At 57.9% G+C, this 18297-nt stretch overlaps 2 protein-coding genes across 2 annotated transcripts; one reads left to right on the top strand and one right to left on the bottom strand.

Moving 5' to 3' along the window:
* The first annotated feature begins 1109 nt into the window (after window positions 1-1109).
* PAM16 (presequence translocase associated motor 16) lies at window positions 1110-8596 on the top strand. Its single transcript, XM_029946013.1, has 5 exons — window positions 1110-1218; window positions 6498-6582; window positions 7419-7555; window positions 7970-8035; window positions 8438-8596. Exons 1-5 carry the CDS (start codon window positions 1216-1218, stop codon window positions 8522-8524), a joined length of 378 nt encoding a protein of 125 aa, XP_029801873.1. The 5' UTR covers window positions 1110-1215; the 3' UTR covers window positions 8525-8596.
* Window positions 8597-9284: 688 nt separating this feature from the next.
* On the bottom strand, window positions 9285-15467 carry GLIS2 (GLIS family zinc finger 2). Its single transcript, XM_029946011.1, has 6 exons — window positions 15025-15467; window positions 14086-14258; window positions 13375-13551; window positions 13160-13293; window positions 12949-13067; window positions 9285-12095 (listed from the first exon to the last, which is right to left on the bottom strand). The coding sequence occupies exons 1-6, from the start codon at window positions 15194-15196 to the stop codon at window positions 11296-11298; spliced, it is 1575 nt and encodes a 524-aa protein (XP_029801871.1). The 5' UTR covers window positions 15197-15467; the 3' UTR covers window positions 9285-11295.
* Between the last annotated feature and the right edge of the window lie 2830 nt (window positions 15468-18297).

The following is an 18297-nucleotide window of genomic DNA, read 5'->3' as shown; positions in this document are numbered from 1 at the left end:
TCAAAAAAAAAAAAACAGTTTTTTTTAAAGATGATTAAGAACTTTAGGGGAAAAAAAAACAGAGGGGACAAAGAATGGAAGTTTAAGCCAGACACAAAAAGCCACATGTAGTAGGATTCTATTTCCATGAGATGTTCAGAACAGACAAATCCGTGGGGACAGAACAAAGACTAGTAGTGGCTGGGGTCAGGGGGAGGGGAGAGGGGCAGCGGTTGCTAATACGCAGGGACTTTTTTGAGGAGTTGATGAAAATGTGTTCTTGTGGTGATGGTTGCACAATCCAGTGACTATACTAAAAAGCACTGAATTGTGCACTTTAAAATGGTGAATTGGGCGGTGTGTGAACTTTATCTCCATAAAGCCTTTACTATAAAACAATGCAGAAAAAGGTTCAGCATTGGCAGCGGGTCGGGGTGGGCCTGGTTGAGAAGGTGACATTTGAGCAAGAACTTGAAGGAGGGGTCAGTGAATGGTCCTTCCAAGGCTAGAGGGACCCTAGCACGAAACCTATTTTGAAGTTTCCTGTTTTCTTATATATTTGTGAGACTTTGGCATCCTACTTCTTATGTTCGTGGGGTGTTGCATGTTTATTGCATACCTTTTGGTACCAAGTATTTTTTTAAAATCAAGGGGAGAGGGGCGCCTGGGTGGCTCAGTCGATTAAGCCTCCGACTTCGGCTCAGGTCATGATCTCACATTCGTGGGTTCAAGCCCCGCGTCGGGCTCTGTGCTGACAGCTCAGAGCCTGGAGTCTGCTTCTGATTCTGTGTCTCCCTCTCTCTCTGCCCCTCCCTGCTCATGCTGTCTCTCTCTGTCTCAAAAATAGACAAAACATCTTTAAAGTTTTTTTTTAAAATCAAGGGAAGAAATTGCTCCGCACTTGACAGATGTATTTATTCGGTAGCATGTAGCACTGCAGTTAGGTAAGCGGGAGAGTCAGGGTGATGACCGGGATGAGTCCTGGGGCCGCCCATCGCCCGCCCATCGTCCGTCCCCTGCTGTCTTCCGAGCCGGAGCCCGGGGCCGACTCCGCCTCTGGTTCCGCCTACGTGTTACGTCACGACACTCCCCGTCCTCTGGAGGGAACAGTGCGCATGCTTGGTGCGGCGTCACGCACGCGCCCTCTCTTTTGACCTCTGACCCGCCGGCCAACCTTGAGCTGGGGCCGTGGGGCCAGGAAGCAGGAGACCGCGACCCCGAAGCAGAGCGGCCACCATGGTGAGGCCCGAGCTGGGCGCTGCCCAGGGGAGGGGAGGCCGTTTCGGGGCCGGGTCTGGGGCGGCGAGCTCCGGGCGGGCTGCGGGTGCCGCGCGCCCCCTCGTGCCGGATGGGAAGCGGGCTCCGGGGGCGTCGCGCTGGGTGGGTCGCGGTGGGCGCTGGCGGCCTCGGGGCCACCGAGAGCCGCGTGGCCCGAAGGCTGGGCGGGCCTGGCTGGCCGGAAAATGCCCAACGGATGCGGTTGCCGTGTGCCCCAGCCCATGTGCGCACAGCCCAAGGGAGGCTAGGGCCGTCCCGGGAGCCCTGCTTTGCCCCGCTGCCAGTTGGTGGTGGTGTCTTATTATTGCCCCTTTCAATGCTGACCAGATGGTCTCTGAGACTTTGCCAAGGAAGTGGCCGGGCTAGGGCTTGAACCAGACCCCTCGACGCCGAAAACTGAGCGTTTCTGCGGTACTACTGGCACTTGGAGCCAATCCACAGATCTGCGCCACCCTGGCTGCGACAGGTTCACCTGGGGACCCTGTAAAAATACATTGTCCTGAGCGCTGTCGTCGGAGGTTCTGTCAGTTCCTTAAGTGATTGAGGCAGTCAGTTTGGGGAACCATTTCTTTTTTTTTTTTTTTTAATTTTTTTTTATGTTTATTTATTATTGAGACAGAGAGAAACACAGCAGGAGTAGGGGAGGGGCAGAGAGGGAGGGAGACACAGAATCTGAAACAGGCTCCAGGCTCTGAGCTGTCAGCACAGAGCTCGATGCGGGGCTCAAACCCTCGAACCGCGAGATCATGACCTGAGCTGAAGTCGGGCGCTTAACCGACTGAGCCACCCAGACGCTCCGGGGAACCATTTTTTAATATTAAGGATAAGGTAGCAGCTTGCAAGCGCCAGGCTCTGAGCTGAGGCCTTACCTGGATACTCGTGTGATGCTTATGAAGTTCGGAAGGTCATTGTTTCCACCTCACAGAGAAGGAGCCTTAATTTCTCAGTTTGATTCCTCCAGGGTCATTTATGCAACGGTGTCCGGTTTCAAGCCCGGATACTGCCGTTTTCTGAGGACCCTCAACGAACTGTTGAACTGGGTTCTTCCCACTCATTTGTGCACGTAACTCTGAGCCACCCTCAAGAGTCACGTAAAAGGTTGCTCTGGAGGAGTTTGTATCCTAAAGGAGGAATCGGGCAAGTCGGTGAAATAGGACAGCATATTAGTAGGAAAAGATAGTGCTGTGGGAACACAGAAATGGTAGGGGCCTGGGAAGGTTTCACTTTGGGGGATGAGGATAACCTGGCTCGTTGTTGTTGTTAATTTATTTTGAGAGAGATAAGAGACAGAGCATAAGAGTGGGGTGGGGGAGAGGGAGAGGATCTCAAGCAGGCACCACACTGCCAGCACAAAGCCCAACATGGGGCTCAAACCCACAAACTGTGACATCATGACCTGAGTCAGAGTCAAGAGCCAGACGCTTAACCCCGGCGCCCCAGGACATGTTAAGTTTTGAAGGATGTTGGGTTTTGACAAAGTAGCCGAGGAATGGGCAGGATCTCTTTTGGAGGGTGATGAAAATGTTCTGGAACTAGTCGTAGCCCATGCTTCTTAGCGTATTTATAAAACTACGTGAATACACTGAAAACACTGAATACTTGACAAGAGTGACTTGTATGGTGTGGGGATTGAGAGCGGCAGGCGTAGCGCTGTTGCCGATGGTGACCTGGCGAAGCCTCACACTCGTTCGAACCCTGGTGGGCTGCTGTGCCCGCCTTAGGCGGGGGCCCTAGGCGTACCACAGTCCTGACTGCCCCCTGCTTAGGTGCCATGCCAGCGGCTGCTTGCAGGGGCTCTGGGTGAGCAAAGCCCCCTTCCTATCTCCGTGTATCCTTGAGAAAGGGGCGTGTCTCGGTGATCAACCAGCCCAGGAGCCGGGAGCACTGCGTATCGGTCTGCCTGAAAGCCAGTTCCCTTTTTGATGCACTTACGTGAGGTCAGCCACATTCCCCAGTGTCCCCCCAGTGCATTCCTGCGGCCTCCTGCCCCAGCTGCAGAGCTTTGGTCCTTCACTGGGCTGGGTTCCTCACAGAGAACACGTGTGTGTCATCCACAGTGGGTCCCAGGCTTGGCGATCTGAGGCTCTGGTCTCTGCTGCTGCACCGGCAGTCTGGCCTGAGTTGGATGCCATGTCAGCTGTGGTTCTTGCCCGGGGTCTTCAGGTCAAGTGTCAGTCAGTGGACTCCGGGATGTTATAGGACTTTCTAGGAGAGGCCTCAGCCCATGGCTGTCTTGACCACCTCTTGTAGCTGGCAGAATCTGAGCACCCCTAACACACAGTTGTCACCAGGTCCTGAATAGGGGGATGAGAAGCTTGGCTGTATGCCTGGAGCTCCTGGCAGTGTCTGGTCCAGCAAAAGGTAGCTGTTGGGCTGCTCTGGACGTGTCGCTGACTGGCCGCTGGGTTTTATGTGGGTTGCCTCCTGAGGACCTTGCAGCCCTCCTATAAGGAAGGTATTGTTCTCCCCATTTTGCAGATAAGAACACTGAGGTTCAGAGAGGTTGAGTAATGTGCCCAGGACCACATAGCTAACAGGAAAAAAAGTACAAGTCCAGATTATAGTTGCAAAGCAGCCTCTCCGTCTTCCACACCGCTTCCCAGCCCCCTAGGAACGTAGCCTGGCTTTTTGCAGCCTTCTCCTGTGAGGAATCAGTGGATATATCAAATGAGTTGCCTTTTTTTTTTAATGTTTTTTATTTATTTTTGAGACAGAGAGAGACAGCATGAGCAGGGGAGGGTCAGGAGAGAGGGAGACACAGAATCCGAAGCAGGCTCCAGGCTTTGAGCTAGCTGTCAGCACAGAGCCTGATGCGGGGCTCGAACCCACCAACCGTGAGATTGTGGCTTAAGCCAAAGCCAGAAGCAGACGCTTAACTGACTGAGCCACCCAGACACCCCGAGTTGCCTTTTTGGGAAGAGCTTTGTTACTGTCTGACCATTGTCAAGATTTGTGAAACAAAGTGTAATAAATGAAAACCAACATTTATTGAGCACCTACTGTATCAACAGGCACTTGACAAGCATTATCTCATTGAGTCCCTTCAACAGCCCTATTGTTGGCCCCGTTTTACCGGTGAGGAAACTGAGGCTAAGGGGACCTGAGAACATGTCCAGGGCACACAGCTGGCATTTGCACGCAGGCAGTCCCAGAGCTTGCCCGTATGACCACACATCACACTTCATGCCCTGGAGATGCCTCCCACACCAACCTTGGCAGCCTCCATGGACCAACCCGGCAGCTCTGAAACTCCAGGAGCTGTGGGTCCCCAGCAGCAGGAGCGGCGAGGCCACCATGCCACGGTGCGGCGAAGCCTGCGGGGTGGTTGGGGACCTGCCCAGTCACATGCTTAGTTTCTAACGTTTCTAGTTGAGCAGCAGCCACCACCCCGGGCAGAGAAGTCAGTCGATGGGCAGTGATGGGCGGAGCTTAAGTGTGTGGCAGTGGGTGAAGGTGTGGTCTGAGGCCCAAAGGGTGTGCAGGCCGAGTCACCTACTGGCCTGTCAGCCTCACTGTACCTCAGACAGGACCAGCTGTCCATCTGGGAGGCCTCTCCTGCCCGGCAGCCGCCTCGGCCCCGCCCCTCCCTTTGATCTCTGGAGGGTCTTCATTGAGCTTTGCTTTCTGGTGTGAAATACAGGGCTTACGAAATTTCCACTTACTTGTGAAATGCAAACCCACTTCCCTCTATTAACACCTGCTAATGTCCCAGAACCAACGTCCCGCCCTGCCCGTAAGGGCTGGCTCATTGGAAGCCATACAAGGCCATTTCTGGAGTCAGGATTCCGCTGGCATCTGACGAGTCCCTCTTTGGCTCTTCGGTTGGGTCCTTGATCCTTGGCAGGTTGGTGGGTTGCCCTCCCTTCAGGATCCTCTGGGAGGTGGGCAGCCTGAGGGTGGCATGGCTGAGAGCGCCGATGTCGGGGTTTCCTGCCCACCTTCTGCTTGAGCACTAGCCATGTCCTCCGGCTGGTCATGACACCCCGCTGGGCCTCGCTGTCTTGAGGTTTTGGGCCAACTGGCACAGTGCCCGGCCCCCAGCTTCAGCTGATACTTGCTGACCGATAACAACCTCTAACTACAGACAAGTGCAAGGAAGGGGAAGGGGAACCGCCACACGTGCCCCCGAGCAGGGTCGCCTGCAGAGAGCGCTGTGTGGGCGCCCTGCACACCCTCGTCCGTGCGTCGCACACATCGGTCATTTCCGTGTGTGCTGTGTGTGTCGTTGCTGATCTCTGCACGGGCTGTACGTTTTCCCATCCCAGCCGTCGCCTTAGTCCTCTCTCCAACCGCCTTACATGTCCCCGATGCTCTGGCTGCTCCCAGGACGGCCTTTACACTTTTCTCCTGTTGGGCTCACCCTGCTTCCTCTGCCTAGAAAGCCCCAGTATTCCCATTGTGATCCTCCCTGCCCTCAAAATCCAGCCCGGCAGAAATCTCATCTTTTCCCAGTCTCCATCTCATTCCTGAGGTTTCCTTCCATTCCCTTTCTACACTTCCGGTCATGCTTAATGAGACTTAGTGTGCCCCTGTGGGGGTTTGACCCACGCGGTCTTGGGCCCGCCGCTGCCCTCCCTGCTGGGCCGGCTGTGGGCTTTTATATCCTGGTGCTCAGCAGAGCGGAGCAGTTCTGCAGGTGTGTGAACCAGTGGAGGAACTGGGGACCGTCCTGCTCTCCCTCACCAGTTAGTTCTTGGTCTTAAATGCCCCCCGCCCCAGTGGCCTTTTTGCTGCTTAAAGGTGGAGAGTCTTTCTCTTGTGTTGTGTTGATTGCAACCTTCGTGAATAGTTGGGAGACTCCAGGCTCCCTGAGTTTCCTGCTGGTAGAACAAGGGTTGGAATCCCAGTCCCAGAAGCACAGAAGCCCGGGCCAGTTAGTGGCAGTGGCGCGTCTGGGGCCAGCCCCTGGTTCTGGCTCCAGGCCGTCGAGTTGCTTTTGAGGCCTCTGTGCCCTGCAGCCCCTTTGTCTTGGCTGCTCTGTCCTCCTGTCTGAAGGCCAATGGAGGGCCCCACGTGCCTCTGAGGACTCGGTCAGGTCCACCCCCAGCCAGGTTTCCAGTGAGCACCTGAAGCCAGCAAGACAGCAGCTTTTTATCAGGGCAATTTGGATTGAGTCCTGCGGCTGCTGCTCTGTGCTTCATTACCTCAGATCTCCAGAAACCTTGCCACTCAGCAGCCATTTCCAGGGGCCCATCTCTGGAGAATGCAACCTGCTAACCAGGTACCTGCTTTGCCCACAGGCCAAATACCTGGCCCAGATCATTGTGATGGGGGTGCAGGTGGTGGGCAGGGCCTTTGCCCGAGCCCTGCGGCAGGAGTTTGCAGGTAAGCTTGAGCCCCTGTCTTCCCCCTGGGCTAGGCGCTCCTGCCCAGGTGAGATTTTCCTCTTACGGGTGGTCCCTCACCCTGGGTTCGTTGTGAATGGCAGGACCCTCTGCAGCCTGGAGTTCTGGCGGCCTGGGGCGTTTCCAGGGGGTGGGGGTATTGTTGGACTTCAGGACATTTTCATGAAAGGAAAAGCTGGTTGACCGTGAACATTGAGGCAGGAATGGGCAAACTGGTTCACCTGACCACCTGGTTTTGTAAATAAAGTTTTATCAGAACACAGCCATACCCTCTGGCTGCTTTCAAGAGTCAATAGTTGCAAACCCAGATATTGATTAGCCTGCAGGGCCTAAAACATTTATTCTTTGGTCCTTTAAGAAAAAGTTTAGTGGATCCTGATTCTGTGGTCATTGAAAGGGAAGAGGCCACCGGAGCCCCCTGTTTTGGCGGCCGAGGAACTGGTGGGCAGCGACGTCTCAACTGAGCTGTTACTGCCTCTTCTTACCTGCAGCTTTACTCTGTCTCCCATTGTAGCCTAAAGCTTCCCAACTTGGTGTGCTCTTGGGGGGACGGGTAGGGGAGAGGAGAGGAGAGGAACAGAGCCATCATGTAGTCTAGGTTGGGGACCAGACCCTGCCCCCATCCTCTAGTGGAGTAAATCTGTCCTCACTTCACTGTTTCCCACCCCCAATAAAAGCCACTCCTGGAGAAGAGATGCACCCTGTCCCTGTGTGTGTCTTCTCCGGCCACCTGGCAGGCTGAGCTGCCCACTTGGAAGTCCCAAGGGGAACCTCTGGGATGCTGAGGGCTGAGCACTCACCCGTGTGTCCACACAGCCAGCCGGGCAGCAGCTGACGCTCGGGGACGTGCTGGACACCAGTCTGCAGCTGCCTCCAACCTGTCTGGCCTCAGCCTCCAGGAGGCCCAGCAGATTCTCAATGTCTCCAAGCTGAGCCCCGAGGAGATCCAGAAGGTGAGGCCTCTTGGCTGCCTCTGAGACAGGCCTCAGCAGACCAGAATGGAGGTGTGGGGTGGGGGGACTCAGGTGACGAGGGTCTGGAAGAGTGAACGTGCCTTGGTGGAAAGGGGCAGGTGTTCGGACTCCCAGGTTACGGCACCTGCTGTCACTCATTTGTTTTTAGGCCCAAAGCAAGCAGCGGCAGGAACAGAGCAGTGGGTGGTGGTAGACAAGCCCCTTCCCTCCGTGGGCACCTGTCCACCTCTCTGTCCCCCAGCAGTCACATGGGCTTCCTGGGTTACACAGTTCGGAACACGAGTGGGCAGCAGGGTTGAACCCTTTGGCTTTCCTTCCTTGTCATTTCCTAGCTTCCCCTGCCTCTGTAACCCAGAGCCTGCACACCCTCTCACCGTCTCCCCTCCCCTGCAGAACTACGAACACCTGTTCAAGGTGAACGACAAATCCGTGGGCGGCTCCTTCTACCTGCAGTCCAAGGTGAGTGCTCTTTGATGCTGGAAGGGGATAAGCCCAAGGCCCTCTTCTCCCTGGGGGGCCTTCATTCCCAGGCTCCCAAGCTGGTCAGAGAATGGCAGGCAGGCAGGTGTGCCGGCCTGTCCCTGGGGCCCAGCCAGTTGGGCTGAATTGTCTGGGCCCTGTGTCACTCTGGCCATGGCCCTCCCAGCAGCCATTGCTGTGGGGGAACAGGACCCCTGCCTGGTGAAGAGCAGGGTGTGCCTGGGCCCTGTCCCCCTGGGAATGCGGGCACCGGTGAAGGAGGCACTTGGATTCCCAGGCTGTTGGCTCAGACACGCCCAGGGCCCTGCGGAGACTCGACGGACTGGGAAGGGCAGAGGCCCATCCCGCTCACTGCCCTGCCTGTTTCTAACTCCGTTCCAGGTGGTCCGAGCCAGGGAGCGTCTGCAGGAGGAGCTCAGAATCCAGGCCCAGGAGAACAGAGAGAAGGAGCAGACGCCCAAAACGTGACTGTTTGGCCCCTCCTCCTGACCCTGCCCACCTCCTCTAATTTATAGCTTGGTAATAAATGTCTTTTCCGCATTTCTCAGTGCACACATGCACGTTCCAGAAGGCAGGCTGCTCTTCCTGCCAGCGGGGAGGGGGAGGCAGTGGCACAGCATCCCTGGTAACATGCCTGATAACATGCCTTTGACGCCCTGCAGGGCAGGGGTGGGTGAGCCCACTGAGCTGTCACGTACTGGACAGGGCCACTCCTGGTGTCACAGCTCCAGTGCCAGGCCCCTCCTGCAGCACCCCTGTCCTCAGGTCTGCCCTTGCCCTTCCCACTGGTTCCAGAGACCCTGGCCCCCAGCTTGGTCACAGGCTGCCTCTCCTTGAACTGGGTTTGACCCCAGCATCTCTGGTATCTGGTGGAATGCTCCCGAATGGCCGAGAGGAGTCTTTGCTAGCCTCTCATTGTGTCTCCCCCAGCACCAAGCCTCTTATCAAAGTCCCAGAAGGTGGTGGCAGAACAAGGTCCTGCTTCATCCAGAACCTATCTTGGCTCCCTCAGCACCTGCCCCCTCCCGCCCCTCCCTCCCTTCAGCCCCCCCGCCCCGGCCCCCCAGCAGCAGATCAAGCAGTTGCAATGGCCACAGGGTGGGAAGGAAGCCCTAGCACAGGGCCTCTGGGTGCTGCATTCTGGGGGTGAGTGGGTGACCCGAACCAGGTACAGGATGGTCGTTTCCCAAGTAGGGTGGCTCAGCTCATGGCACAGCCAAGACAAACCGTCTTTGCAGCTCACTTTTATTGTTTCTTTATAAACTTCCTCTCACATGGAGGAATATTTTGTTATAGTCATTAGCTTATCTCTTTTTTTTTTTTTTAAACTCTATGCTAACAGCAATGGAGCCAAGAGGAGGAAAAACATAAGCTACGATAGAAAGGCACTTAGAACCTGTTAAAATACTGATATCCTGGAATGTGCAACAACAAACCCACAACAACAACACGTACACCAGCCCTTGCGAGCCTGGTCTATCACTGAGTCACATGCTGAGCTAATGTCACCTTCCAGTGCCCTGTTCCTCTGCTCCCTGGGCTTGAGTCTCAAACCCCTCACCCCCAACTGGGGATTTAAGGCCTGGGTCCTGGGTGGGGCTCGAAGAAAGGAGACCAGCTCCCTCCTGCTTTGCTCACAGCCCCTTCAAGGGGCAGAGCCAGCACTGCCAGGCCCTGTCAGGGCAGGCCGGGTCAGGGTGACCCCTCTAAGAGGAGGGCGGTCCAGGAAAGGGTGGGGTCTGCAGGCTTGCTAACCACCCCACTGCTGGCCTGCAGCTCCCTGTTCTGCAGCAGGGGAATGGAGTGCTTGGTCATGTGGCCAAGGACCGGGCAGGCCTTCGAGCCAGAAGTCCTGACTGCCAGGCCAGCACCTCCCAGATGGCACCAGGCCACCTCCAGGGAGGGAACAGCAGGGACTCAGGGCGGGAGAGCCTATGTGCTGCGGCCCCAGGGCCTGGTGGGGTCGGGCCGTGGGCTGTGGGGCATATGGAGCACCAGCGTCCTTAGTCCTTAGCTTATTCTGGCCCATGCCAGTGAGAGGGAGGTGGGCATGAAGGGGGGGCACCTCTAGGACAAAGGCTCCGCTGGGAAGAGCCAAAGCCAAAGGAAACCGCCATGTTTTAAGTCCAGGCTCCTTCCTCCAGCTTCCCCTTCCTGGGCGGAGGGTTGGGACCCTCCGGTGGGAATCCTGGTTCACCTTATTGCCCCCAAGGCCAGGGCTTTCAGTCCACAGCCTATGGAAAGCTCCCACGGCCAGTGCTGGCCTAGAGCCCAACTCCTCCTGTGTGCTGGCGGTGACTTGGCATCCCCAGAATGGGAGCCATGTCCCAGCCTGGGGTTGTCCCCAGCCTGGAGTTGTCCCCAGCCAGCCTCCCACCTTCTGACACCCTGCAAGCCTCCAGAGCCCCTTGTGCAGAGTGGCACTGCTCTAGGCCACTCCTGGTCCCACCTGCCCTGAGCCAAGCGAGGGCCCAAGGTCCTGGTGTCCCACCTCCTCGCTTAGGGCGCTACTCCCCACACCTCCAGGACTCTGAAAGGAGCCAGGAGAAGGCCCAGTGGTGAAATAGCAGGTGAGTGGTCAGTGGCCCCTTTCTTTGGAGAGTGTCCAGCCCGGACAAGGGGCTGACCCTCCGTGCTGGCTGTTTCTGGATGGGCTAGTGGGGGGGGGCAGCTGGCAGAGCGGGCCTCCCTCTCGGAGTTTGGAGGCGCCTTGTCATAGGGATATGGTGGCTTCTTCCTGTGGCTTTGCCTGCGTCTGTCTTGCTCTCCCTCTGGAGAATGGGCCAGAGGGAAAGGGGTCAAAGAAGCCCCCAGAGCAGGGGCCCCAGAGAGGCTAGCCAGGATGGGAACATGGCTGGCAGGTGGTTGGGGCCCGGGGGGGGGGGGGGGGCAAGTGACTTACCCAGGCTGGTGACTGGATGAGGGAGGTACCAGGGTGGGGACCAGGGCATCTGAGGGTGGGGGGAGTGCTGGAGGGGAGCAGGGCCTTAGCACCCCGGAGCACAGCTCTCCCTGGCTAGCAGGACCAGCTCCCCCTCCAGAGCCTGGGGCACCACCAATGACCTTCGAGCACCATCCTTGCTGCCCAGCTTGTCTGGGGCTGGGTCTGCCTGGGGGACACAGCCACCAGGCCCCAGGGGCAGGAGGACATTATTGCTATTTCGCAGAAGAGTTTCCGTTCGTCGGGGGCAGGGCCAGGAGCTCCTAGCTGGGCTGCAGGTGGCTGTCACCAGGCAGACTCAGTTCACCACCGCCGGCTTGAGCAGCACGGAGCCTGGCGGGATGACCACCCAACCCGGCGCGAGTGCCTCTGGGCTGCTGGCCGCCGAGCTGACCCCCGTGGACAGGTCCAGCACGGCGCCCGGCAGCAGGGGAAGTCCGTCAGGGCTCGGCCGGGAGCGGCTGTTCTCAGTCCTCTCGAGGGGTGTCTTGCGGCCCTCCATGCCCAGAGACCTGGCTGGCACTGCCCCGCGCCCCTTCTCCCCCTCGGCCTTGCCGCCAGCGGAGCCAGCGAGGAGGGAGACCACAGGCAGGCCCAGTCCACCAGCCCCAAAGGGTGAGGGCAGCAGCGGGTTCTTGGCCAGATTGAGGGGCAAGACGGGGCCCGGCAGCCCGGGGCCCATGCCCCCTGCACCCCCACTGCCCCCACCATTGCCACACGCCAGAGCGCTGAGGTCAAGGGGGCCGGGGGCCAGGGGCAGGGGCAGGCCGGGCAGGCCAGGGCCTCCGAAAAGGGCAGCAGGGTTGGGGATGATGATCTGGGCTCCGCTGACGTAGGGGCCGCCATCGGGGGTGGGCAGCGGCGGCTTGGGGGGCGGGCGCAGCTGGAGGAGCTCTTGCTGCTCGTGAGACACGAAGTGGCCGTGGGCCTTGATGTGCTTGCGCAGCGAGCTGGGGTCGGTGTAGCGCTTGTGGCAGCCGGGCATCTTGCAGTAGTAGGGCTTGTCCACGTAGTGGGTGCGCGTGTGCTTGAAGCGGTCGCTGGAGTTGGAGTAGCGCTTGCTGCAGCCCTCGTAGGGGCACACATAGGGCTTCTCACCTGCAGGGCGGCGCTGCAGTGAGGGGCCTCTCCCCTGCCCAGCCCCCCGGTGCCCCAGGCCGAGAGGCAAGGGTGGGGGGGAGATCTGATCCCAGCGTGGGGCGGGGGGAGGGGGGCTGGGGGGGGGGGCTCAGCAGGGCACAGGCGCTAGCAGCTGGCCTGGCCACCCCACCAGCCCTGCCCGTGGCCTCAGCCCTGTGCTTCAAATGGTGGATGACAGTGACCGCTTCCACAGGCAGGACCACAGATTTGCTTACAGACTCCCAGCAAGGAAAGCTCCCCCTGCAGTGCTCCGCCCTGCACAGCAAAATGCCTCCACATTTACTAACCGTCTGGGAGCCACTTCTTGGCTCTGAGTCTTGGTGGTGTTGCTGGCCCAAACTGGGATGTGCTGGGAGCGTAAAACACATGCAGGGCAATGTGCGTAAAATACACACCAGACTGTGGTGTCACAGACTTTGGACCAAATCAATCCAATGTCTCATTGACGGTATTTTAATATATAGGATTCGAAGAAATATTTCATTACAATTCATTTTACCTCTTCCTTTGTACTTTTTGTAATGTGGCAATGAGGATGGGTCTTTTTTCCCTAGTGATTAGGAAATTTAAATCGGCGTGTGGCCGTGTCGCCAGCCGGCTGTACCGTGCGCCTGGGCACAGCGAGGAGCAAGCGCCTGCTGCCTCACAAAAGACAGTTCTGGGTGTGGCGCCCGAAGATGTGTCTGTGCCCCAAGGACGTGGAGGGCCTGACCCGCGGGAGAGGCTTGCCTGGAAGTGGCGCTCGCATAGCGACAAGTGCAGTGAGATGCGCCCCCACCCCCGTGCCGCGGGGGCCAGCCCAGCCGCTTACCAGTGTGCGAGCGGTTGTGGATCTTCAGGTTCTCCAGGCGCGAGAAGCTCTTGCTGCAGGTAGGGCAGCGGTGCGGCTTCTCGTTGGTGTGCGTGCGGATGTGGATGAGCATCTTGTACCTGCTCCAAGGAGGGTGGGACACCAGACTCAGTTCGTGGGACACCGGAGCCCCTTGCCCCCCGGTGCCCCCCCACCGCTCACCCTCCCTCACCTGGCGTTGAAGCCGCGGCCGTGGCGGGCGCAGCCCTCCCAATGGCAGCAGTACCCGGCATCCTTCTCGGGCTTGACGTGGTAGTCGTTGACGTGGTCCACCAGGTCTTGCAGGAGCTCGAAGAGCTGGTTACACTGCGGGGCCGGGGAAGGTTGTGAGTCTACGCAGGCGTGCACCCCAGCGCCAGCCCTGGTCTTCCTGGCCACCCCACTCACCTTGGCCCAACGACACACCAGCTGCTTGGGCAGGGGTAGCTCTGGTGAGAGGCACTTGTCCTTTGGGGGCGTGAGGAAGGAGGAAGCAGGCAGGTGCAGGGCGCCTCCGGAGCCCAGAGGCAGGAAGAACTGGAAGGAGCTGGGGACGCCATCCAGGTAGCGCAGGGGCTGGAAGTCCTGGGGAAGTGGGAGGGAGCTGGTTAGTGTGCCCGGCTGGGCCAGCAGGTCCACACCGCCCGTTTCCCTCTGTGGCGGGGTGTGTCCCCCAGGAGGACACGTCCCAGTCCTAACCCCTTGCACCTTGGGTGTGACCTTAGTTGGAAATAGTAGGGTCTTTGCAGCTGCGGTCAAGAAGGTCATACTGGATTGGGGGGCACTCAATCCAGTGACCAATGTCTTCATAAGAGAAAGAGAGATTTGAACACAGGGACACAACAGAGGAAAGAAGGCAAGGTGACACCAGAGGTAGAGATTGGAGTGACATGGCTACAAGGCAGGGCATGCTGGGAGCTGAGAGAGGCTGGAAAGAAGCAAGGAAGGACTCTTGCCAGAGCACTGGAAGAGAGCGCAGCCTGTGGATACCTTGAGTTCAGACTTTAGTGTCCACAACTGTGACAGAATAACACATTTCCGTTGTTCTAAGCCACCCAGTTTGTGGTCCCTTCGAGGAAACCAATACACCCCTTTGCAGAGCCCTCATGCCCTCCTCACCGGGGCGGTGGGCACTGCAGGCAGGTCCCCGTTGCCCTGGCGCTCAGGGGACAGTGAGCTGCTGCCGTTGGGGGAATCCAGCCCAGATGGCGGTGACAAGCTGAGGTCCACCAAAGGGGCAGCTGAAAAGCGTCCCTCTACCTTCTCGGGGAATTTGGGGTTCAGCAGAAAGCCTAAGAAAAAAAAACACTGTTCAGAGGTGCTAGAGCCGAAGGTCCCGCAAATCCCCCACCATGACCCTGGAAGCAGATGCCACCCACACACCCCCGGACCGCCCTGGGACCCCAGGCATCTGAGCAGCAGGCTGCACACCTGACAGGTGTGGCCCTTGTCGCCATGACAGTTCAGCCACTGGTCAAGATAAAAAGTGGAGTGTACCCACTGACCAGGAACTGGGAGCCAGACCCCCGGTTTGCTGTCACACTGGCAGGTAGGGACCTTTCTGACTTCGCCTGGACCCCTTCCTGACTTCCTGCTCCCTTCTGTGAGACGAGGAGTTGGGGCCAGGCTGCTTCCAGAGCCTTACAGCTCAGCCGTGGTAGGTCTGGTTTTCAGGGGTCAGTGGGAGAGTGGGAGTCCTGAGCCCCAAGCATCCCCCCCCCCCCGGAGAACATCTTGCTGGGCTCCATCCCCAATCTCTACTGACCTGACTGACCTCAAAGCCCAGGAGTTGGGTCACAGGGCCTTGTCACTACTTGTGAATCCCCTCCCGCCTCCCCTTACCAGCCCCCGTGTCCTCCCGGAGGCCTAGTTTGAATCCTGGCTCTGCTGTGCCATCCCCTGGGGACAGTGTCACCTCCAGAGACAAACTTCTGGGATAAATGGACAGAGCTCTAGGCTGAAAGCTGCTAGGGGCTGTGGCTACATCCTGGTGGATATACCCTGGACGTCCTTCCCACTGGGACCTGAGAGCCACCCTGCCTACCGGGGGTGCTGTACCTGAGGGCGGGGAGCCCGGCGAGCCTGGGGCGGGGCTGTCATCCACCAGGCCGAGCTCCCTGTGCAGAGCTCGGTGCCGGACCACACTCAGCGCCCTCTCGCGCTTTTCTCTTGCCGCCCGGAGCTTGGTGATGCTCAGCTTCAGGTCGAGCGGCTCGTCCAAAGAGTGCATGGTGATGGGGAACTGGGTTGGAGGTGGTTGCAGGCAGTGGGGGGACTCCCAAGCTGGTTTTCAGGCAGGAACCTCGAAGAGGACAGGAGCTGTGCTGTGACATTGTGACCTCAGGCTGTACCCATTGAAGCCCACAGGGGACAGAGCATAGAGGTCCCACAACGTGAAGGCTGTCTCCTGGGAAGGGAGCCCCTCTGAGTGGCTCTGGCCCAGGGCAGCAGGAGAGCCAACCACCTACTGAGAGCTGCCATGTCTGCTGCCCTCAATTCTTTTCTGGAGGCAAAGCTCAGAGAGTCCATTCTGCCATGAAACTGAGTCTTAGAGACACTGCCTCAGGTCACAGAGCTAGAAAGTGACAGACTACCAGACTCACGGCCAGCTCTCCCTGGAAATGGCCAGCCACGTCCCAAAGGTCATTTCCGACCAAGTGAAAAGTTGTGCTGGGGATCACATGCCCAGTTTGAGCCTGAAGACCCAGAACCAGACCAGAAGAGCAACAAGTCTTCCAAGGCAGCCACGAGTGATCCTTAGCTACCAGCTGCCACGTGCCCACTGTGTTGGGCCCAGGCAGCTGTGGCACCTGCAAGGGAAGGAGGCTGAGAACGGGTCTCGGGCAAACTGCAAAGCCTGGCCCAAAGGATGGGGCTGCAGACAGGTGGCCTTGCCCCCCGGGGTGAGGTCCAGAGAGGTGCCCATGGGCCCGGGGAGCCACAGGGCTCTGGACTGCCACCAGGGGGCAGCAGGGGACTGTGATCCAGGCAGGCCAGCCAGGGACAGGTTTGGAGGGACGTGGATCAGCTCTATCTGGTCATTAATTATATACACACACACACACACACATATATACACACACATGTATATATAATACACATACATATATATACATACACACATATATACACCATTTTTTTCAGTGGTGATCCTGTTTTATTGTAAGTTCTCATGCCATTATTTTCACCACTTTCTTAGAACTTCTCAATGGTGTAATTTTCTTCACATACAAATAAATGACAGGTCAACTTTTTATTCCAAACTCAACCTTTTTCCAGGGGCAATCTTTTCGCACGTGGTCAAAAGTGTTTCCTTGCATTTGTTTGTTTTTATTCAAGAATTTTTAATGTTCTTTATTTACTTTTGAGAGACAGAGACAAGGCGAGCAGGGGAGGGTCAGAGAGAGAGGGAGACACAGAATCCGAAGCAGGCTCCAGGCTCTGAGCTAGCTGTCAGCACAGAGCCCGATGTGGGGCTCGAACCCACAAACTGTGTGATCACGACCTGAGCCAAAGCCAGAGGATTAACCGACTGAGGGCCCCCAGGCGCCCCTCCTTGCATTTGTTAATTGAGATGATCACACCCTGAAAAATCTATCTGCTAAACAAGCTAACACTAGGAGATACTCCACATCATTCACCAAATCCACATTTGCATAATTCAATACAGGACATCCCTGTAACCACCACATGGTAAATGACCATATATTTCATGGCTGTCTGTCCATGCCTGGGAATGGCCCCCCTGCGTGCAGACCCACTTCCTGCAGCAGGAAGGAGGAGGGCAGCCCCCATGTCCCCACTCATCCTTTCTCCAGGCACCTCAGCAACTTTAAACAGGTCTCTCTGGTTCATGCGTCTCCACGGACAAGCTCTACTTCTGCCAAGACCCTTCAAGCACACAGGAAACAAGGCAGCCCCTTCCCTCAACCAGGGGACCCTCTGCTTCTAGGACATCCCGAGACCCTACCAGCACATGGGTAATATCAGAGCTCAAGGAGGGGCAGCTGTACTCGGTGGTGGGCCCCCATCGGTGACTTGCCTTGTCCTAGTTAAAGTGCTCATGTGGGAGTGGTCACATCTGTCTGGATTTGCTCCCCAGGCCATGCAGGGCCAGGGACTCTCAGGAAAGCAAGCAGAGCTGGGATCAGGTTGCCACACTGTCCTTTAGGAGCCCCAGACCCAAGGTGGGCAGGTGGGCAGGTGACAGTGATGGATAGACCTGGGCCCCTTCCATTCTCCCTCTGGCTGGCCAGGGAGCTGCCCTCTGCCTGACCCCCTCCCCCAGTTATGTCTGTCTGTGTGTCTGCCTGTCCCTCCACCTGTTTATTTTTAGACACAGGCCTAGTCCAACCTCCCTGAAGCTCTTCTGTGCTGGGAGCCTGGAAGGGGAGGAAGGAAGTAAATATTTATGCTGATTAAGAATTCAGGAGCCAGGAAAGGCTGGTGGCCTGGTCCTTCGGCTGGCCTAGGGCCACAGGCCTCCCCACAGCCTCTGTCTCGGTCCTCCACCCCCAACCGGGCCTTCTGGAGAAGGGGACCACAAGGGCAAGATGATTTGGAAACTGGGAATTCAACTGACACTTTCATGGGCGACCCTAACCAGGTAACATCCTTTGGCCTCTGCCCCACTGGCCTCTGCCCCAGGCCAGAAACCCTGGGTCACCTGGTCCTGAAGACCTGCCTGAGACACCGCCTCAACCTAGAACTGGGGAGGGCCCTAAGAGGTACACAGTACCCGAAGGTGGGGGTGGGGACTCCAGCACCCCCCTTAACCAGCAGGCTCAGTCTCCAGAGACCACTCCCCCCTCCCCCCACTTCCTGCCACTGGGTTCTGCCCAGGGAGGCAGGGGTTCATTTGGATGGATGCCAGAACCCAGCCCAGAGGCCCAGCCCCCCACTCCTGGAGGAGGAATAAGCCACCCCAAAAGCCCACACCTCCCAGCTACCCCCAGCACCTGTCTCCTGTCCTGACCTTGACCAGCCTCAAGGTGTCCCCTCACACTTGGGACCCCCAGCTTGCAGAGGCCATTTTTGAACTGGGACTCTGTTCTTTGTTCCTGGGCTGGGTGGAGGGGGTAAGGCAAGAGCCAGGTGGCACCCTCCCGGGATTTTGAGGCCCAGAGGGGCGGGCACAGGGCCTGGAACCCTGGGGCCACCGTGATCACCTCCGGAGGCCAGCCACGCCATCACCAGATTCGACGCTCTCAACGACCAGGTGGGCTGGGGAGGCGGACATCCGACCGGTTTCTCAAAGGCGGCCGGGGACGCTCCGAGGGATGACGTGCCTGGTTCGCGGGGGGTCAGGCGAGTTTCGGACCCAGAGGCGGA

This window comes from Suricata suricatta, chromosome 8 (assembly GCF_006229205.1).
Source record: "Suricata suricatta isolate VVHF042 chromosome 8, meerkat_22Aug2017_6uvM2_HiC, whole genome shotgun sequence".
NCBI classification, from domain to species: domain Eukaryota; kingdom Metazoa; phylum Chordata; class Mammalia; order Carnivora; family Herpestidae; genus Suricata; species Suricata suricatta.
The sequence above is the reverse complement of the archived record's forward strand: the minus strand, read 5'-3'. Positions and strand labels throughout refer to the sequence as shown.

Bases quoted from the DNA above. Each gene is read 5' to 3' on its own strand.
- GLIS2 (XM_029946011.1), bottom strand. From the start codon at position 15,196: ATGCACTCTTTGGACGAGCCGCTCGACCTGAAGCTGAGCATCACCAAG. The intron at 14,259-15,024 runs GTACAGCACCCC...TTTTTTTCTTAG, and splicing joins GCCGGGCTCCCCGCCCTCAG to GCTTTCTGCTGAACCCCAAA. The intron at 13,294-13,374 runs GTGAGTGGGGTG...CCGGCCCCGCAG, and splicing joins TGGTGTGTCGTTGGGCCAAG to TGTAACCAGCTCTTCGAGCT.
- PAM16 (XM_029946013.1), top strand. The intron at 6,583-7,418 runs GTAAGCTTGAGC...GTGTCCACACAG, and splicing joins CCTGCGGCAGGAGTTTGCAG to CCAGCCGGGCAGCAGCTGAC. The intron at 7,556-7,969 runs GTGAGGCCTCTT...CCTCCCCTGCAG, and splicing joins GCCCCGAGGAGATCCAGAAG to AACTACGAACACCTGTTCAA.